This window comes from Seriola aureovittata, chromosome 19, assembly GCF_021018895.1.
Source record: "Seriola aureovittata isolate HTS-2021-v1 ecotype China chromosome 19, ASM2101889v1, whole genome shotgun sequence".
NCBI lineage: Eukaryota > Metazoa > Chordata > Actinopteri > Carangiformes > Carangidae > Seriola > Seriola aureovittata.
Genome location: NC_079382.1, coordinates 14,777,334 through 14,799,581, shown reverse-complemented (window position 1 = coordinate 14,799,581; position 22,248 = coordinate 14,777,334). Strand labels below are relative to the sequence as shown.

General features: G+C 41.9%; 1 protein-coding gene across 2 annotated transcripts; it reads right to left on the bottom strand.

Annotated features, from left to right (window-relative positions):
- Nucleotides 1–4,102: 4,102 nt before the first annotated feature.
- Nucleotides 4,103–16,379, bottom strand: prep (prolyl endopeptidase). 2 transcript variants are annotated; one of them, XM_056404704.1, is made up of 14 exons: nt 16,207–16,379; nt 10,571–10,645; nt 9,984–10,117; nt 9,624–9,754; nt 9,076–9,285; nt 8,610–8,731; nt 8,406–8,511; nt 8,036–8,227; nt 7,745–7,942; nt 7,230–7,333; nt 6,348–6,579; nt 5,869–6,000; nt 5,577–5,733; nt 4,103–4,698 (listed from the first exon to the last, which is right to left on the bottom strand). In XM_056404704.1, the coding sequence occupies exons 1-14, from the start codon at nt 16,261–16,263 to the stop codon at nt 4,404–4,406; spliced, it is 2,145 nt and encodes a 714-aa protein (XP_056260679.1). In that variant the 5' UTR covers nt 16,264–16,379; the 3' UTR covers nt 4,103–4,403. The 2 variants fall into 2 exon arrangements, with proteins under 2 accessions (XP_056260679.1, XP_056260678.1); XM_056404703.1 differs by lacking the exon at nt 16,207–16,379 and adding an exon at nt 10,988–11,197.
- Between the last annotated feature and the right edge of the window lie 5,869 nt (nt 16,380–22,248).

Sequence of the window (22,248 nt, the reverse complement as noted above, 5' to 3'; positions counted from 1 at the left end):
GAGATTTTCCATGGATGAATATTTTATAGTGACACTGTAACACAAGCTGCGGTGTGAAGGGGAGGGGGAGGGGGGCGGGCAGGCAGATTTGTTTTTAAATGTCTTCCAGTTGAACCATCAGATTTGAAAAGCATGAGGGACACTTGTCAGTTCACTTCCCAAAAATCCTGTCATCCGAGTTGTCCCAAACATTTTCTAATTGTAGGCCTGTAAGAAAGTCTCCTCACACTTGAATTATTCAGGATAGTTCAGCTGCAAGTTGTTCAATATCCAAGATAATGATGAGTCAATGGTAAATTCAACCCCGGTCCTCTGCCTGTCTTATCATTGCTCTTCAAACCATGTGGCATCCACAACCTCCCCCATCATGTTTCCAGCCTTCCCCCACCTCTCTCTCTCTCTCTTTCTCTCTCTCTCTCTTGTTGATAAAGATCCATACTTCACATCCCCCACCCACCCTCTCCACCTTCTATTCAAAACCAGGAGAAAGTAAAGGTTTTCCCCTGTAAGCCTATAGCACACAACATCCAATCTGCTCACACGTGATAAAACACAGTCACACAGAAGCTTTTCATTCTGTGTTTTAATGTTACCCTATAAAAGATCTTCTTCAGCAGTCCCAGACCTCCCATACTGACCTGACATCTGCTCTTCACTCACTCTGCCTAGTTGCCCCTGATTGAGTAGTACAACTGAACTAGTCCCAGATCAGTGATTGGCAGCTGATAAGACCAAAGAACTGAGGGGGGGGGGGCTAAATAGCGCCATCCCTGGGTCACTACAGTCAATCACTGCATCCAACAATTCTGCATTCCATTCTGAGGGTGAAACAAAAAGAGATTCCCATGAGACCTTGATGGTTTCTACTCTCAACAGGCTGCAAGGCGTTTGAGAAAAGATCTTGTTTCAGCAGCGACAGGAAAACATCACCAAGAAGAGAGAGTTTGAGACAAATATTCTGTAAATGCTTAGAGAGTCAGTTCAACGAGTAAGCTTCCCACTAAACAGGAAAAAAAAAAAATCTTTAACAGTGACATGGAATTAAAATAAACAGAAACATGTTGTGCTATGTTAAACACATAGTCTATCAAACAAGGGCCTATTGAACAGAGAATCAAGCCATCAGTCAGTTGTCAGTCATTGACACAGAGCATGTGAGGGATTGCCTATGCTGCTTGTTTGACAGAGGTATAGGCCTACACAAAAAACAAACACACAAAATAATTAATTAAGTTAATAAAAAAAAAAAAGTTTGGTGCTGTTGAAGATCTGCCCCTCTCAGGGTGCAGAAAACAAAATAACGAACTAATATCATAACAAATATAGCAATTATATAACATCCAGGAAATCATTTACTTATAAGCCTACTCTTCCGCCGAGTAATATAGTTCCTCTGCAGTGGTTGAGCGGCGATTTCCGGTTGGCGCATGGATATTTCAGTGTGGTCACAGGTGTGCGTTCATTGGATATTTTAGACCGTCTTCAAATGTGTCAGCCAATCAGATATTAGGACCCGTGCCACCAGTTTACGATACAGTTCAGAACGTAGGTTGACAAGAGTAATTGCAAGCTAAGTGTGTGGGCCAATTTCACAGTTATAACTAAAGCGTTAGGAGCTTTTATGTTATCTAATTTAAGCAGTGTATAATATACTCAACCAAAGCAGCTGTTTTGTTTCAAGATGCACCCGCGGCCTGCCTCCAGATGAGATGAACTAAGGTTTGTTTTTGGGCCAGTTCATTAGACACAGCAGTCTACACAGTGTTACTGTGCGGGTCTGTTGCAGGTTTAATTGGGCTGCCCAGCGCCATCTGCTGGTTCACTAGTCTCTCTCCCGCAAATGTGCGTGCACGTGCATGCAGGCAGCCTATACAGCATGTGTACATTACATAGATAAAATGCTTATGTTTGAGCTTTTACAAATAATTTTAATTGCAAGTGACTAACATGCACCGTGTTTAGATTATGTATTGAGTATACCCCAAAGATTAAAGTTGGTGAAGAGGTGGATACATGTCCACATGGAGCTGAAAAGTTGAAGAACACAATGTAGTTTTAAAGTATTGAAAGAATTAAGTTTTTGTGTGTCTAGTGTTGTGTGAGAAGGCATTTTTTAATCAGTAAAAACAAGGATAAGTTTGTTTTATTTTGTTTGTTTTTGATTTTGATTTCATTTGTCTAATTTATGAGAGTTGGCTTGTATGTCTGTTTCTGGCTTCAGGACTTTTTTTCTTGGCTTCCCTCACAGAAGCTGTGAAAACAAATCAAACATTGGTAGATGTTTGAAATAAGAAACAAGTTGCTCTGTATTTAGATGCCAAGTTTGTTTTGCCAGAACATTTTACAGATAGATTGGCTTTTAATTTTGTGGAACTTAAGAATCTTAATACTTTCATCAAAGTTTAAAACTTTTAATATAAAGAGATTAAAAAAATGAACCTGGCAGTATCAGACCTTTCAGGGGGAAAAGGGAAGAAACATGATCATTTTCTTTGTTTTCCATGTCCTTATTACAATTTCCATAGAAATACAAAAAAGATTTATGTGCATCAGTATTTTCTAGGACTGAATCAAGTGAGACTTTATTTCCTCATCCAACTGTAAACGTTATTATATTGTCATGACTTGTATCTTATTGCTGTTTGTTTCATTTCTTACCAAAATAAAAATTTAAGTTTTGTTTCCTGTAATGTCAAAGCTTGTATTCAGATGAAAGAGGCGAAGTATTTAGTTATATATATATAGTTATACAAGTCAAAACATATTGTTTTGTATGGACCTTTTCTATTTCTAAATGAGTTAAATAGCTGTTTTTTTTTTACATTTTAAATGCAATAAAATCTGCAAACTGAGTGTTGTGCATTTTAAAATAAAACATAACTAAATCCAACTTTCCTGACTAAAGCGCTACCTTTTTTATGTTTTTCTTGGTGAATTTAATTTCCATTCTGAAAAGATTTTGGAAGAAAAACTAATCAAATGGAGGACGTTATATTTGAGAGGAATGTCTCTAAAGTCACTCTACAATTTCCTCTATAAACACAAAAGTGGGACATCAGAGAAGCTCTTGAATACGAAACATGTATGTTGAGTAGCCCACATGGGGCCCACTGTCAGACCACCCTCATTTTCTGCTGCTCCTGCTGCACGTGTCGCTCATTTCCAGAGTGACTGCCCCCTGCTGGAAGACTGGACACCTGCACAAGCCACAACAACACTGGCAGCTTCAGACGCTCCTTCTCTCACTTTCTCAGTCTCTTCTGAAAAAACAGGACCTGTCACAGAGTTGACAATTTGAAAAAGTCAAATAAAACCGGCAGTTGACAGTTGTTGAGTGTCGTTTTATTTGATAACTCAAGCACCACTCAAGGAATTGGTTTGTGGTTAGAGATTGTTGATATGGGTCACCATGCTAGTAATCCATCAGCAAAACGTAGTGTATTTGCAGTATCATTAGTTGTTTTACAGTCAAAACTCATTAATATACAGTTCCGTCATTCACATTGTATGTGACACAAAAACACTACTACTACAAAAAAAAAACTCATTGTTACTTCTCTTAAAGAATAAACGCACCGGGATGATAAATCACTGTTTAAAAAGTTGTTTATTGTAGCTGTGGCATTGTGTTTTGTTCCCTTTAAAAAGGTAAACAATCAGCACATGTCAAGAGGTAGAAATCATTATCAGTCTGAAAGAAAATGTGGGGACTGACATTTAAACTCACGCACACACACACTCACACACGCGCGCGCGCGCACACACACACACACACACACACACACACAAAATGGTAAGTGTTTTCCATAAGTTTCCGCACGCGCATCCACAGCAATCCTGTCAGCTAGCACTATCATCATTTGCACAATACTGGTCTGGTCAGAATTGTACAAGCTGAGATCATTCAACATGCAACAGCCTTTCCATCCTGCGCACAAAGAAAACAATAAATAATATGCATCAAGTTGGAGCACCCGGAGGACGCAGAACCGATCTTCAAATTAACCTTTGCCACTTTGACCTCCTGACTGTAATGGCTGATTGGCTGATTACCGTAACCATGAAGGTAACCCCCCCACTCCCTCCCTCCCTCCCTCCCTTTCCACACCCATCACTGATAATGTAGTCATTCTTAGTTTGACCAGGACTACAATCATGGCCTATAGGACAGGGTTCGTTAGCTATGAGTGCTGCATGTTGGCTTCTAAGTTTTGTGTTAGTGCAGCCAGAGAGATCCTGATGGGTGTGGTCATGGTGGCTGGGTAAACAGGAGTTGTTGATGTAAAGTTTAAAGAACAATGGGAACAGTTGGTATGAACAGTATTCCAAAGATGATTTGAGTAACTGATGAAAAGAAAATAAAACAAAAAGAACAAAACAAAACAAAAACACATGCACACTGGTTATTTGACCCAGGAGATGTTGAGACAGCGAGCGATGAAGGCGTACGTGTCCGCCACCTCCTGGATGACCTTGCTGGTGGGCTTGCCGGCGCCGTGGCCCGACTTTGTGTCCACGAGGATGAACAGGGGGTTTGTCTGCTTGGAGCTGCGGCCTACGATGTGCTGCAGGGTGGCGATGTATTTGAGAGAGTGGAGGGGCACCACTCGGTCATCGTGGTCCCCCGTCAGCAGGAGTACTGCAGGGTACTGGACCCCGTTGCCTTCTGGGATGCGGATGTTATGGAGCGGGGAGTATCTGGGGCACGGGAGGAGCGGGAGGTGAGAGAGGCCAAACATCAGCACAAGCGTAAAAAACACACAAACAACCTGTATCATCGTTAAAGCTGCTAATAACAACAATTTTAACTATCACATAATCTGCATATTAAATATTCAATTCATCGATGAATAATTTTCACTACGTCATGAAAATGCCTATATTTCCCAGAACCCAAATTTCTTGTTTTATCCAACCAGCATTCCAAACCCAAAAATACTCACTTTACTATCGTATGTGACAAAGAAACGCAAACAATCCCCACATTTGAAAAAACAGAAAATATTTGGCATTTTTGGCTGAAAAATGACTGAGAAAAATTATCTTATTTTCAAAATAGCTCAATTAATCGACTATTCTGCCCCAATACTGGCTATGAGAGTTATCTCTAGCAAACATCAGTCACTGCCTTGCGAACTGCCTCAGCTTCCTTGATGTGCCTCCATATTTGAGTCTGGTCTGAAGTTTTCCTTTCCTTGCCTCAGTTCCAGTGTCACAGTTTAGTAATGGCTCTTACTTTGATAATCAAAATGAAGTTATATGGACAGCTGCTGGAATTTGATATGTAATTAATATTCCTTTGTGTAGACTGAGGCCAATCAGGCCATGTTAGTGAATTTTTTCAGCATTGGTGACCAGATTTCCACACATGAACATGATCATAAATATGGCAAAGTAACATAATATTAATTACAATGAGCATTATTTAAAGTCAATACCGAGATGAATATGGAAAAGCTAAATGGGCGTATCTACAGACATTTAAAGATGAATGCTTCCACCAGTAGTAAGGTAGTCAAATGAATTCAACAAACTGTTTTTACACATCACATATAATCCGTTCAGACGGAACCTACTTCATGAGCCAGTCAAACTGCTCTTTGTCCTCTGAGCAGCCGAAGTCTGTGGTCCAGGCGTGGCCGATGGTGAACTTGTGGAATTTCAGCATGTCCATGACGCCGACCTGAGCGACAGCGCAGCCAAACAGCTCGGGCCGCTGGTTGACGCAGGCCGCTGAGGGAGGAAACACGTAGTCAGTCAGATCACACCAGGGAGTGGTCGCTGTGCAGCTGAAACTCAAACTGCTGCAGGCTTCATTTGAAAACAGACTGGTTGTTAGTGTTGCTCTCCAGCCTGCAGCATACATACCTACGAGCAGACCACCGTTGGAGCCTCCATTTATAGTCAGTTTGGAAGGAGAAGTGTATCCCTCCTTGATGAGATATTCAGCCGCGCACTGGAAGTCTGTGAAGCAGTTCTGCTTGTTGGCCAACATGCCCGCTGGGAGAGAAAAACACAAAGTCTGTAATTGAGAGGGTTGTGCTGGTTTTTTTTTTTTTTTTTTTAACAAACAAGACGGATGAGAATGAGCTGATGAACATCATGAACTCCTTTAAGTTTCTGACATTTTTTCAGCTACGTAGTGAAACCCACACCAGCTGCTAAAAGCTACAGCAGGACTGTCATAAAACCTGCATCAGCATCTCTTAATTCATCCTGTTTTTCCTATTACACGGTTCAGCTCTTTTCAATGACAAAACCACCTTAACCCAGAGCAAATAAGACGTGCCGCCCATAAGTGCGGTTTGTGTGCATGATCAGATTCATAACAGCGCGACTCCTCTCACCTTTGTGCCAGGTCTCCCCGTACTCCCCTCCTCCTCTGATGTTGGCAACGGCGAGGACTCCGCCGAGATGTCTGACAAAGATGAGGCGGGAGACGCTGTAGCTCGGTGTGATGGAGATGTTAAAGCCTCCATAGCCGTATAGGAAACCTGGATGGGAGCCATCCATTTTGATACCCTTCTTGTGAACAATGAACATGGGGATTTGAGTGCCGTCCTTGGAGGGATAGAAGATCTGGCAAAAAACCACGGGGAGAGACAGACTATCAGGGCTGGAAACAGAGCCAGGAATCGTTCAAGGATAATAAAGCTGTTCTTGAGTCAGAGGAGAGGAGAAAGAAAAATCCTGTCCTCTGTGTCTTGCTTATTTTCACATTTATAATGTTGCTTCTGTGGTCACTGTCCTCAGTAGGAATAAAATAAATCTGTTTCTGAGACACTGTATTTCTAGAGGCTGAGCTGCCTTTATTTTATAAATGAGATGATAAAATGTCACATTAAAAATGTGTTTGAAAGCGATAAGTTGAGAAATATGACTTTCGCCTATTGCCTAAAAAAACCCTCCAGTCACGCTTCAACAGACCAAGAAAGATTTGTACCGAACCAGCACACATCTCAGCTGTTTTTTTTTTCTCCTCCTGACAACTTGATTAATACCTGTCATACGCTGGGTCAGCGCTTTAAAAATTGAGTCAATATCGGCTTTCATGAACAAGTTGATGAAAATGTTTTTCCTGAAAAGGCTCTGGGACAGCTGAAGAGTGTTCTTCACTTGTCAGGAACACAAAAGAAAAGCAAGGCTTTCTTGCCAGAAACTGAGGGAACTGCGTGTTCAAATACGACCAAGTGTTGAAATGTGAAAAAAGTAGCCGATAATCTAGTTACCTGGGTGGTCTGGTAGTCGGAGGGGTTGAAGCCTTTGACAGTGACCTCCCTGAAGATGTGGGGCTGCAGCGGCTCCTTGGTCAGGTCACAATGGTAAATGATGGCTGGGTGGAAGAAATAAAATCAAGAGCTCATGTCTTCTTGTATTTCTAAATCACTGTGACAACATGAGGGAAGATTATTCTAATCCTTGTAGCACATTTCCTTCATTCTCAAATGCACAATTTAGTTCTGGATGCACAATATAAAAAAATGTACTGAGCGATGCAGAAAGATACAATAATTTCAAAGCACACTTAATCCCACATGCTTTAGTACTTTATGTTAGCATTTTTGTCATCACTGCTTCTTTGAACATTACCCTGTGTATTTTGCAATCTCTGGACATTTTCGCAACACTTAATGTCGAAGCTCTTTAACAGTTTGTGGCAGCAAATGCTATAAAGAGACATAGTTCCCAGACAAACCGAGTTGTTATTCTCATCAATAATACAATTTATTTAGTGATCTAGTACCTGGAGAGAGGAAAGAGGTGAAATAGTAGAAGATCTCAGAGTCCCGCTTCCGTCCTGTGAAGCCCACCACGGAGCCGACGTCCAGAGGGAAGGTCCTCAGCTCCTCCCCCGAGCTCAGGCGATACATTTTCAACACATTCTTCACATCGTGGAGGAAACACACAAACAGGTAGCTGGAGTAAGTACAGGTGGCGAACACTGGGGAAAAGGAAAGACAGCAAGGTAGGGAGTTAAAATCCGAATCTCAGTTCACGCCGAATCATTGATCACGTGAGTGTTGTAGCAGCTGACCAATAACGTCCTTGTCATGTTGAGGGATGAGCTCCTTCCAGTTGCTCTGAGCAGGAGAGGCAAAGTCGATGTTGATGAGGCGATAGCGTGGGGCGTCTAGGTTGGTCTTGAATGTGAACAAAGTGCCCTCGTTGGTCACGTACTCGTACTCGGCATCAAAGTTGTCGATTAGCTTCACCCATGGCAAAAGTCCTTGACGTAAGGAGACATGTGATTTTAATCCTGTACAGAAGGCGCTGAACATGCACAATGACGCACAAATGAACACCGAATTTGTAGTTTAATTGTAACGGGTAAAAAAATATATGTTTTACAAAGTATATATAAAAAAAGAGTTAACTGGTCTTACAAATAAAACATGCAAACATACCTGTAATACCCTGAGCAGTGGTCTGAAGGTCACAATACCACAGTCTGTTGACTGGGTCACAACCTTCCCTGATGGACAGCAGTACATATCGCCCATCATCTGATACCTGCGGTGCACAGTCAGTCACTAAAATGTATCTGAAAATCCATGAACACATGAGTTCTTTGTTTTTTTTTTTTAAGCAAGATAACCTTTCAGGCATACCTCAGCTCCACTCATCCATTTGGGATGGTCAGGGAACTCGGCGCAAAGCACATCCTCAGACTGCGGAGTCCCCAGAACATGGAAGTATAGCTTCTGATACAGGTTGGTGGAGGTTTCAGTGCCTGACAGAGACAACAGTTTAGTTGCATCACTGCCCCCCAGTGGCGACAAAAAAACAGTTTGATAAGAGAGTTCAAGAGATGTGAAGACGGTGTGGATTTCACAAACTACACTGACAAAACAAAGCTGTATGAGGGCAGAGGATGACAAAGCTACAAATCTGTCATACTGAAATAAATAGGGGAGAAAAAAAATATCATGTTTTTCTGAGGATCTAATCTATCTTTAGCCTCAAGAGTTGAGTAAGTATTGACCTTCACCAATTCCCTAATATTTTTTTAATCTGAGGGATAGTTGTGTCAGCAACAGCAAGAATTAGGATTTGAGAACACTATCTTGACCTCACCGTCACTCTTGCCCTCTTGGTCAGGGTAGGAATTGTAGAAAAGTCCCTTCCCATCATGGGTCCAGGACATGCAGCTGAACTTGACTCGCTCCAGGCGGTCCTCTAGAGGCATGGCACCTTCAACCCGCAGGAACCGGATCTCCACCCAGTCTGACCCGCTGGCACTGGTGCCATACGCCAGGTATTCCCCGTCCTCAGAGAATGCATAGCCTTAAAGAAGAGAACAGACACAGGATATCATGATAAACAAGGAAGTTGACATTCTTTATTTAGTTGTCAGGGTGGAGGATATAAATAGCAGATTATTTTTGGACATCACAGATTCAAAATTTAGCTGTTTTTTTTTTTTTAAACCACATGAAACAACATTCCTAGAAATTTATTCCATGACAATACACCAAAGCTGTTAAAAAAACATGCATTACATTTGTTCCACTTCATGCGGTTTCTTGCTAAATATGACAATTAACATCAGGTGATTAAAAACATACACACAAAAGAATCAATATGCAAAACCTGTATTAAATACAATTCATTTTCAGTTTTACCTCGCAGGGCAACTGTCCCATCGTCAGAAAATGTGTTTGGGTCCAAGAAGACTGTGGGCTCCGCATCCAGGCTCTCCTGCACATACATTACACTCTGGTTCTGGAGCCCTGTGTTGTAGAAGTGGAAGTACCTGAAAATAAAGGGAGGGATCAGTCAGGTGAAAAGGAGCTTCAAAGATCTGTGCTCCTAGAAAAAAAACTTATCTGAGAAATACATTCGGCCAACTGGATTCAAGAAAGCAAACCAGGATCCTCATAAATTACTTTGACATGAAATTTCATAACGAAACCCGGGGTGCTTCCATTACATTCAAATGTTAATTAAGTGCTGAAACCTGATTCTGTTGTGCCTTGCCTCACCTGCTCCCCCTCTTGAAGGGACAGCTATACTTGGGGTAGTCGTACAGCTCTGTCATGCGCTCCTTGAACAGGTCTCGCACATCACAGCGCTCCAAAAATGGCAACGTCAGTTGGTTCTGAGCGCTGACAAAGGCCTGGTGGAGGAAGACACAGTACAAACTCATTTACATGCCACTATCTCTGCGGTCAATTCCAAGAAACTGATGTACTGATTTATCTGAATACTTTCACTGAGTAAATCCGGAACAGGTGTTTTTTACGTCATGTTTCAGACTGGAGGGGGTTCTGGTTTTTACTCAACAAAGTTATCCAGATCACTCAGTAACCCAGCTTCTTGGAAGAGGCCCTTGGTGATATCATCAAAACATTAGGCTGGTGGAGGCTTGGAGTAAGGCATCCTCCTTTACTTAATCCTCATGAGTAGTAGCATAACACAACCAGCAACAGTGCTTTGAAAACACAATGTCATGAGAGACTTGTGCACTAATACCATTATAAAACAACACTGTAACGTCATAACTCTATTGTAAGTATGTCAAGTGCCATGCTAGCTAAATAAGTAATTTATGGGTCTGATTAAGATTTACCTGTGTCTTTTCACTGTCCGGGTCCTCCAGCCAGCTGTATGGATCTGGTACTTTGCAGCCATGATAGTCATCCATCTGAGACAGGTGAGACAGTGATGACAGGTGTTAAAATGTGAACTAGTTGGGTGTGGCATCCAAAAACAGGACAGACTTATGCTACCAAGCTGGCACGTCCAGGCCGGTGGGCGATGCTAACCAAATAGCAAAGAAAATGTTAGCTAATGAGCTTAATTTGGGGTTTGTAGTGAGTTACAGCAAAGACCGTCCATGCATTTGTCAACAAAGTCAGTCTGGGCTGGCTAAGCTAACTAGCATGCTAACAAAGCAGACGCTCATTTCAATGAATGAAAAAGCGTGATGATTAAGCATCCCGGCTTATTAGCACGCTAGGCTAGTCGGCTAGCCAGATTTACTTACAACTGCCTCATCACGGTAAGCCTGTGGATACTGAAAGGCCATTCTGGAGGTCAGTTTTCGGGGATTGCGTAACAAAAAGAGCTGCCTCAGAGAGTTAAATAGCGGTTTTGAAATGACTCTCTGGATCCTGAAAAACATCAACTTAAGGCGCTGAAGCTTTTGGCAGAGAAGCCGACCTGCTTACACACAGTCAATGAGCACTTCCAAGAGAAGGACGCTGCCTGCTGTGGGAGCAGCCCAAATGTTGCAGCGCCCTCTGTTGAACGCAAACGAGAACAGAACATAGAAAACAGGCAATGTGCATTTTCTAAACTTTGGAAGTACATTGAATTCAACCAAACTGTGTATCGTTTTCAAGATTTTGATGAACATAATTCAAATTGGACGTAATGAGTTGTCTGTGATATGCAATGAGGAAATAAATGGAAGAATGAGCTCTGCTTTAACATTGACGTCATTTAGCATTCTCCTCCACACATGGAGGCAAGCTGTTGTAAAGCAGTTCATTATTTGCTACAGATTTAATTTGCCTACAAATAAAATGGTAAATGAAATAGAATATGATTAATAAACTTTCTGTTTAACATGGTGTTGCTGTACTTTACCTGATTCAAGCCAGACTGCTTTGAAAAAAACACTTAAAAAAAGAGAGAAAGAAACTGATTTAAAAGTTAACTCTGAAAATTTTGTACATTTGGTTACATATGAAAGATAAGTTGAGAAGATCCAACAACTGACAGGTTGCCTATGTTGGTGTTGTTCTGGAAACATTTAAATTACTTATTATTAACTAGTATTTTGGGGATTGCACCAATCAGAATAACTTAAAGATACAGTCCAACGTGAATTGTATCCCACACAGAGCTTGATGATGTTGTGAAACTATGGACACTTTCAAAGTGCACAACACAGGATTACTTTCATAATATTGAGTAAAGCTATAACAAAACTAGCAGATAAAGTAGGCTATTTATGACAGTATGGCCTTATTATTTAAAAAAAAAAAAAAAAAAATCAAGTCATGCAGTCAATAGTGAAATTGTAAAAAAGTAATGTTGCATCTCTGGTTAAAGGTTATCTGAGTCCACCAGGAATATTCATCACCACTCTTATCTATATGTGACAGAGAAGGAGAGAGGTCAACCCCTCACTCTTATGCTCATCATCCTCCTCTGCTTCCTTCCTCTCTCACTTTAATCAATCAGTCCTGAGTTGACCATCATTATCACTGGCAACTACTCTTACACAATGACTGATAGCATGAGATAAGGCACACTGAGGCAGCACATAATTTGGGGAAATGAGTGGAAGTGAGTGATTAATTTTAAGATATGAGCAAAAATGAGAGAAAAAAAGATCTGTGAGGTTGGACTTTATCTCTATTTGGTTTCATTTTGTCTCTGTTTATAAATGGAGAAATATGTTTCCATCAGTCTATGTTATTGAATGATTATTTATGGAGGCGATCTTGTTGCATGTTGTTGTATTATTCTACAGCTATGCAGATAAGAGCCTCGGGACAGGTTGAATTACACAGCAGTGCTTCAGTTGAAAAGGAAACATTTTTTGGATACCACAGCTGATCAGACAGTCAGATGTCTTCCAGGGGATTCTGCGGTGTCGTTACTTTCTGATTCGGCCTGAAACGTGCCAGAGCTGTCACGCCACTGAGCTGGATTTGAATTAGTGGTATCCTCTCGTGTCCGAATGCACAGTGAAAGTGGAGAAAGAGGGGAGCTGGGTGCAGGTGGAGGGAAATGCTTCACCCGTGTTGTGTTTTTCTCTGTGAAAAAAAAAAAATTGAGGCGTGTGGGTGGGTTGTGTCAGGATAGGTCCTTGGAATGAGAGACTTGGTCTCTCCTGATTGACTTTTGGTGTCAGAAATGTTTGTAGGTGGAAGTTTTGGGTCAAAGGATGCCACCCCCTCCCCCTAACTCCATTCTTCTTCTCTTCCTTACACTGGAGTCAGGAATACCCCTCAATGCAAGGGAGATCTCTTCCTGTTTGCCTATAACAGGCTCAGATATGGGTCACAGAACTATTGTCCTCTGACGCCTCTGTTTCCCTGACAAACCGGGGAGGGAAAAACACTGACAGTTTGAAGGAGCGTGTTTGTGCTTGCATTGAAATATGGACATTTTTTTTAATGCCCGTAGAGTGGGTGGGTTCATGCAGTTTAGTGTTTGACATAAAGCTGGGCTGGGCTGGAAGTGTCCATGCATGAATTAGACCTCCCCCTCCTGTTTTCCTCCATTGTCCAGAGTCAACAGTGATCTACCCCCCCACCCCCCACGAGTCGGAAGCACCTGTCTCTGTTGCTGCGGACAAAGACGGACGACCACCTGCTGTGTTTCACTGCACAGGGTTACTACAAGGTTAACTCAATGGTAAATCTCCACGGCTTCACTCTGAGCGGCTCCTGTGAAGCGGCGCCTTTTGTTTTTTTTTTTGTTTTCCATCTGATGAAAATAATAAAGCAGAAAGGAAGCTGCTGATCGTGCCAATCAGAGGAGATGAGTAGACACAACATTAAAATTCTAGTTTGACAGTTTGACATATCAAGATGAAACATGCACACAGAAATCCTTTCTTGTAAACCGACGCACGTTCACATCGTCTTGTGCGATAATATTTGGACAAGAAACAATGAGTTGCCATCTTATTCTGATATTAATCAGACTTTTGCAACATGGAAGTCTCTGAATGCCTTCACTTGTTTCACTTTTCAGACTCACACAGGAGTCTGGATAATTGTAAGTCTTTAAGAGTTAAGCCTGTTCCATATGTGAATGTTTACTTAATACTGATATCCTATTTTTCCATATTGTGTATTGTTGCCTCTTCTGCCTGTTCTGTATATACAACACCTAATGCAATCCCGTGCCTTCATCAGCAATAAGGGGTTGCCCATGCTCCTTTTATGACATCTCACCAAACCCCTGTACAGTCACAGTCGAGTCACAGTCTTCCAACTTAATAATAGTAGTCCAGGGGGATCCCAGCGCGACAAAACAATACACAGGGACGCTTTTAAATACAGAGATCACAAGGGACAGCTTCCTGCCTGTTTCTCTCATTCAGCTGTCATTAGCCAGGGCCGGGATAACAGTCTCTGCTCTGTCCTGTCTCGTGTGTGATGTGGTGGATGGTCAGTCCAACCTGTCCCCTCAGATGTCCTCAGACAACAGGATGTTATTGAGGATCCAGTCAGGGAAATTACAGCACGCACGGAAGAAGGATGTGATTGGTGCACAAATTATAGGAAATGCTACATGCATTTGTCATCATGCAACGCACAACAGCGCGTTTGCTCACTAGAGGTGAAGTTGGTTCATGCTTCACTGATGCCTGCTCTGAGGCAAAATACAGTGACTAATATCACGTGTTGATTATTGGCAAAAGAGCAAGCATTCATTTTAAATTTGAGCTGTGAAAACAAGACCAGTGCTGTCCACCGGTGACCTCACATGTGTCTGTTTCAGGATGACAGCCATGCCACATCTAATGAGATCCTGTCAGTATCTATTCAGACATACAGTCACAATTTCTTTCAGCAAGACGCATAACAAGAGCCACGATAAGACCGAGTCAATCAGCCTGAGGAGAAGCAAAGTTTTGTCATTGTTTGTGCTGATCACGTTGAAAAGGAAAAGAGAGCACTCCGGTTACCCAAAGCCAACCTGCTGAAAGATCCAAGAATAAAAGGACAGTTTCACAAAAACACAACTTTCAGGTGTGGAGTCTTTGATTGCATGTGCACGCACCACGGCACATTTACACTGATGGAGAAACCACAGGTAATCAAAGTCATTTCAGTGAAAAGAAAAGCTGATGTCATAGTCTGAAAATAGATTTTTATCTTCCAGTCAAAGCGATTTGCATCTCTCTGTTCTGGCACCGTGTGTTCCTCCTTGTTAAACTCGTCAGTGCACTCTTACCGCCACGCTCCAGTCTCAAGTCTCGCCACAGATTGACACATTTCTGCACAGACACAGACACAAAGCTGAGGCCACTTTGACTGCAGTAGTAGAAGTGGTTTGTGATCACTGAGGTACAGTTTGCACTGATTGGAGAAACAGGGCTGAGATAACACGAGTTTCCCCTTGTCATTACACAAACACACACCACCAATGTGTGTCCATCATCTCTGCACATCTCCTGTCTTCATGTTCTTTTCTCTGTCTCGTCTTTGAACCTCACCTGCTTTGTTTTCTGGGTTTGTCAAAAAAAAAAAAAAAAAAGAGAGAGAGAGAGAGAGAGGAGGAGGAAGAATCAAGGGTGGGGAGGGGGAGAAAATGAACATATCACTTGCGTGCAGACGGATATTACCCTTTCAAAAGGAAAACAAATATGTGTGTGCGTGCCCTGTAATTTTGCTGTTGACATGTGCACTTACAGTGAGGATCTGGGACCCTGGTAATGACTGGGGCAGGTAACACTGGAGACAGGTGGAGGGTAGTGCTGTCTGACTGGTCCGAGGAGACAGAGAGCGTGTGTCTCGGTGTGTCTGTATGTGAGATGTGCAGACAGACACGGTGGCACCTGGTGATGTCAGTGATGTTGTCACTGAGTGGCAGTAAAGTTCCCCTTTTCATAATGGACACCATTCCTGTACAGTCAGCCCGAACCATTTAAAAGCAGTGCATTGTCTCCTTTTGTGCGCTTGCTCAATCAGGAAATTACAACACACAATTCACTACTCTCGACAAGAAACTAACTGAAAATGTCAAAATGTTCCTGAAAGCGTTTCAAGTCAATGAAAACTGCTATCTGAACCTTCTTTTAGTGTCATGATTGTTGCAGACGTCCTGCTTTGTTGAACAGGTTTTGATTGACTCCCTTGTTTGATAAAGGTTTATCAAAGGGGGTGGGAGGTGGGGGGGGCAATATTTTTGTCCACTTGTCTGTTAATGATTACACAATTATCAAGGTGATGTCCATGTCAGTATCAGTTACTGCAGCGTAAGGGATGGTTGACACTCACACGAGACGAGAAAGCACACAGCAAGGAATGCATTAATGCACGTAGGCCTTTACATGTGCATATTGCATTAGCTCATACAGGGGTGACAGTTGGTCTTCCTGTGTGTCTTTATTTGGGATATCAGGGAGGAAGTTGTGTGTGGGTGTGTGTATGTGTGTGTGTGTGTGTGAGAGAGAGAGAGAGAGAGAGGGAGAGATAGAAAGAGAAAGAAAAGGAGAGTTAGGGGAAACTCTACCCCGTGCCAAAGTGTGACAGCACGGATCGGGTTCACCTCTGTTTGTTCAGCGGCCATCCAGAAATATGGCAGGAATCTGAGAACGGCGAGGCTGACTGAGCTGCTCCTGAGAGACACACACAGAATGGACGGACGCACAGATACACACACAGAAAGAAACTTGTCAAACCTATCATGTTGCCATTATTCGCAAAAAATCATTATGCTCAAAAATACCTTTTTTTCATAAGCTCTGCAGGACATGTGAGGGAGAGTGTGTTTTTGTGTGAGTGACTGCGTGTGTGTCTGTGTGTGTCTGTGTGTGTGTGTGTGCATCCTTCCCGGATGACGTGTGTCACTGTTGATCATTACTACAGTCTGCCTTAGTAATCAAGAGGAAGACAAAACAATGTGAGCAGCTCTTTAATACAGTCAGGTGCGGCGCAGCTGCCCACCTTAAGAAGCCAGTCGACCCTGTGCTCAGTGGGAAAACAGTATTTTCTGAGACTAAAGGCATCAATTTTTTAATGCTGCGGCTGCCGTATATTTGAGACGGACAGTAATAGTAATCCATTTAGTATGGCTGATAAATAGAAATAAATAAATAAATAAATTTGATTGGACTGTGGGAAAAAGGAAACACTTCACTCGATACCAAATGCCCAGAAAGGATGTTTTTTTTTTTTTTTTTTTTTTTTTACAGTATGATGAAATCAAGGGTCAACTGGAGTGGGTTGAGTTCCCAGGGCAGGGCAGGGATATGAGCATGAGCTTAGTATGAGCTTAGTAATTTTAAAAGCCACCAGCACTGTATAGATCACACACCGCCTCTGTAGATGCATCTTGAGAGTGACAGTCCTCCACAAAAACACATCAATGTCAAAAAGAAAAAAAGTTGAGAAAACTCAAGAAACTTTTGAGTTGGGCTATTTACCATAGTGCCCCAAGTTTAGTCTTTTCCTTTGTTAATGAGTTAAAGCAACCAAGATCTATATGCTGTACCCACTTGGAACTTTCAGTTTATAAATGAGCATGGATTTCTTTCTTTTTTTAAATAATTTATATGTGAAGCCTTTTCTGACTCATTACAAGTCCTGTTGAACTTCGTTCAGTCATATAAAGCCAGGGTCATTCTTCTTTAATATCGCTAATATGACTCAAGTGCCCAACAGGTTGCAGGGAATGACTAAATCATAGACCTGTCTTTATCATAGTTTGCATTGTTTTACTTCTGACATGAGAGACCGTCTGACACTTCACAGTTATTTTAACCTTGGTGCAATGCTGGGGTGTACATGCAAATAAGCTAACAATGTTGTTTCTAAATAACTTCAAATCACTGAGTTGAGTAAACTATCCATGACATTTTGTCTTTTGTACTCAACACTATTAGTTCTGAAAGTGAAAATTATACAATTTAAACTTGAATCTGATAGCAGAAATTTTGATTTTGTACTGAAGTGATGAACTGATAAGTTATGTTACTGTTAAGTTATCAGGACTCCCTCACATTTGCTTCAATTGTAGACTCGATTTCTTTCTTTTTTTCTTTTTTTTTTTTTTAATTTAAATGCTAAGAATGTCAAATAGGTCAAAGATCCTAATAATGACGGAATCAATGACGGAACACCAGAGACAAACAACATCAGCCTTCTTGGAACACCACACTGAAACCAGTCACACCACTAACTGAAAAGGTTCAAAGTCATGAGTCAGTGGATGGCCGGAGAAAGAGGCCAAAGGCAACTAACTGAATTTAGGCTACGTGAATACAAAAGTGAAACAAGTGAGAAAATTCCATCCACTGAGAAAGAACATGAGAGTTGAAAGCTCCAAGAAAAAAAATACTGTTTCCATCATGGTCACAAGTGAACTTCTTTGCTCATATCATTATATAGGATCGGAATCAGGAAAAATATTAGTGTCCAGCACAATTGTCCTCTTGGACATGAGAATGAACAGCTGCAAAAGAAACCTAAGCTAACAATGCATGTGGTTATTGTGTGACATGGAAGCTAGCTACTCCAAAGCAATGATGTTTTATCTCCATTATAACTGAATATATACAGTATATTACATTATATCATTGCTTTATCGTGAGTGTTGAATCTCATCTATCATTGACATTTACAGACATCTACGCTGTGGGTCAGTTGAGTACAGTGATAGAATTTGCGCCTCATCTCTGTGGGTGGTTTAGTCAGGATTTGAAAAGACATCTGTTGTGAAGCGCAGTAGCATTCCTCTTAGCCCTGAAACCATGATAATAACCCTTGCCCTGTCAACAGGAGATCATCCACCGGCTGAGGTGAGGTGGTTGGTGTACTAAGTGGGTGGTGGCAGTGGTGCAGTGCTGACATTTATTCCCATTCACACCTGAAATGGAAAAGAGGAGAGAGAGAAAGATGGAGAAAGACAAGTTACGTCACTGTTTTTCTATTCAAAACATATTCATTAAGTCCATATTGCTCCTGTCATGTCAGTAAAGCATAACGCCTCAGTCGAACTGTCAAAGACCGGAAGAAATGCATGTGCGTATGAGCAATTTCTCAACCACAACCAGAAGAGAGTGCAGGGTTATGCATGGTAAAGGAAATCACTTAAAGCAACATGAAATGGACGGGGAGGCTGACAAGACTGACAGGCTGATAACACCACAGGGTGGCAGGGAAAAAGTGAGTGTGACATGGGTGGGAGTAGGGGGCTGAGACAACAAGATAGTTGTAATAGAATGCGAAATATTTCTCCTTGAGTCAGCCATAAAACTTTAACAAAGGTGGAGGTGGAGGCTGCGTCAAACATGTCAGCTGTAATGGGTTATAAAATGGGCTCAGTCTCAGCCATCTCTGCCTTAGATCATTTGCTCGCATCCTCAGGGAGGTGACAGGGAAGGAGTGGCTGCCTTTAGTCCCGCTGCGAGAAATGACCCTAGGCAGGTACAGACTCTAGCGTGGAAATTACAGAGCTAAAGCCACCTATGCCATTTAAAGAGGCCCCAAAGGCACTCTAAGCCTGTGTACAAGCAGCTCTCTGTAGCTGGCTATGGACATTCACCGATCGCTGCCTTCCAGGTACCCTACTGTAAAAAAGCTCATTTTCTGTACCTACTGTTAAAGGGTCAGTCCCACTTACCTCTAGTGCTGCTGTTTTTCTCTCGCCTAAAACATTGGACTTTGTTTGTGAAGATCACAGCATTGAAAAACTATATAAAAAAATTTAACAGCAACAACTTTTTCTAGAAAAAATTTTCTTTGAATAATCCTGAGGACACACTGTCAGGGATTTTCTTAGGTACTATTTTTTTTTTTGTGAGAAAGTAGTTCCAACAATGCCTATTTATTGTGAGTTCTATGAATTAAACAGGACATTGTTTCTGGAAAGAGAATTTGTAGTTTTTCCAGTGTTTTCAGAACCACAGAAAATCCAACTGACCTCCATGATACGCAGAAATATCAGAGACAGATGTCACAAAATCCAAACAAAGAAAACCGAAACTATTCATATGGTTCACTTATCTAAGAGGAAATGGTAGATATATTCCCTTACAATGAAAAGTTACATTCTTAAGCAATAAAATGCACCCTTACTCAATTCAGTACACTCAAGTGTTTTGTTGCTACAGCCTTAGTTACTTGGTCTAGTAGGAGTATTAGCTTATGGTGGCTAATGTTAGCAAACTTTAGACATGCTGTTGTGTAATTTACATTAATGATGCAGTTCACTCACAATACAACAGTTCTTGTGCTACTGCGACTATCTGTTCAGACACAACACAAAGCAAGTTTTAGAGGCAGTGCATTTCCCAAAGTCAATTCGAAGCGGCAAAAAGACACAAATTTGCAGAGGGTGGTGCGAAGTGATGCATACGCGTGTCCTCACCGCACAAGTCATAAACGTACAGAAATGAGAATGAGAGCGACGGAGGTAAAATAACAGAAAAAAACAGATTCTCGGGTGAGTTGTGAGTCAGAGGTTGGGTTGAGCACAAATGCAAAGGCACACTCATACGGTCATCTGCAATGTACGCTGCCTTTACACTGTATCTCAGTTTTGTTTTTGTTTAGTTTTTTTGGGGGGGGGGGGTCGGGGGTTTGTGATATTTTAATTTCTTCACGTGTGTCGTGCTGCTTCTGCGAACTTGGGCAGATCATGTCACGTTCTTGTCTAACAACTTTCTCCTCGGTCACGTTTTAGATTGCTACCTAAAAGAACACACACACACACACCACACAACTTTCAAAATGTATCAACGCCACTGCCAATGTCAGTCAGCGAGTTTGTTCTCCTTCTCCTATGCACTTGTTTTTGGGTGCTTATTTTCATGACTCCATAAGTCTGCTCATCATCCTGTCATTCCAAGAATGTTGTGTCAAACATCATGTAGTGCAAGTCAACTTCCAAATAACGTCCAGCCACACATAACCAAAGTTCAGAATTCAAGACGGAGAAAGACAGTCTCGCCTCAGAGGCCTCTACGCCACTCATACAAAAAGTCCACGTTGTGTGTTAATGATGTGAATTACTCAGACGGTGTGTATGTGTTATAGATGTAGTGAACAGATAGAGAGGCATTAGGGAGGAAGAGGAGGAGGTGCAGGAGAGGAGAATGAATGCTGAATAGAAGGTGATGAATGAAATGACTGAAGGCAAAGAGAAAGAACGAAACAGTGAGAGAGAGAAGTGGATTTTAAATTACATGGTGGCTCATGTCAGCAGCCGTAATTAGTAGCTTGGTCAGGTGTGGTGAGTGGGACAGGAAGCATGAAAAGACGGACAAAACACCACAGAGGCAAAGGAGAGTCTGTGAGGCACAGAATGAGCTCGACAGCGCAATATGAATTTCCCCAAAGTGGAGAAAGTGAATGAGAACAGTGTGCATTGCGAATTAGTGCGCACAAAAGGCTGTTGTTCACGATATGTCGCGTGTCAAGCGTGTGGATGATGGATCTGGAAATTCAGACGATTCTTAAGCTGGCTGGCAGCCTGTCAAGTCTAATGTTGCCTTTAGAGAAAAGAACAAGGGGAGAGCAGAGCAGATAAACTTACAGCATGACACAAGTATCCACACATTCTGGATCTCACCCCCACTGTGCAGTACAAGAAGTCTCCTGAAAGAGAAAACACAGGGTAAAAAACCTTCCTGCATGCACCGGAAAGCACACCCTCTGAGCTTTTCACTCCATTTTGTCTTCTGCCGGCTTAGTTTATATATTTCAGTTTCAGTCTAAAGTCTTAATTTATAGGAAATTGAACATGGGGGGTGTTGGACTAAAAGTTCTCATCTGTACTCTGTTTGTTGAGAGACTAAAGTTCTTGATTACTTCCTTTCTGTGGTAGATTAAATTTATCAAGTTCCAAGTAAAAATTCTGGTGAGTTTCATGCAATTGTATCTCATCTCTTGGCTTCCTAAAGCTCCAAATCAACAAGTATCTGTATCACTGTGTCGACGCTAATGCACAGAGTGGTAATATTTCAGTCTGCAGCTGTTGCTGTGATGAAGAGTTGGATATTAAATTTCTTAACATTCAAGAAGTGTCACTTTGCCAGCTGCATTTGAGTCAATTTTTAAGCTGCAGAAGACACAAGAAGCGACTGAGTGAGAATTGTGATTATGTGTTGCTTTTAATCCTGTGACATATTAGAAGCTTAAATTAAAGTGAACTGACATCTTTCCAAATCTCAGTTGACACTACACATGTACAGAAATGATCTCATCTCCTCTGTGTGTTGTGTCCTCGGTGTCCAAACACAACACAGGTTTGGCCTCTTCTCACCTGAAGACGGAGTGGGTGACTGTCAGAAAATGAAGATGTATTTGTCTGATCCGGACATAGCTGTGTGACAGCCAGTGCACCCCCCTGGAGAAAGCCTCACACCCCAGGGCAAGAGAGTGACTCACACACACACACACACACACACACACACACACACACACACACACACACACACACACACACACACACACACACACACACACACACACACAAACACTCTCCAAGGAGGAGTCATGGGGCAAAGGGGAGGAGGGGGGGAGGGAGCACAAGAGGAAAAGGGAGTGTATC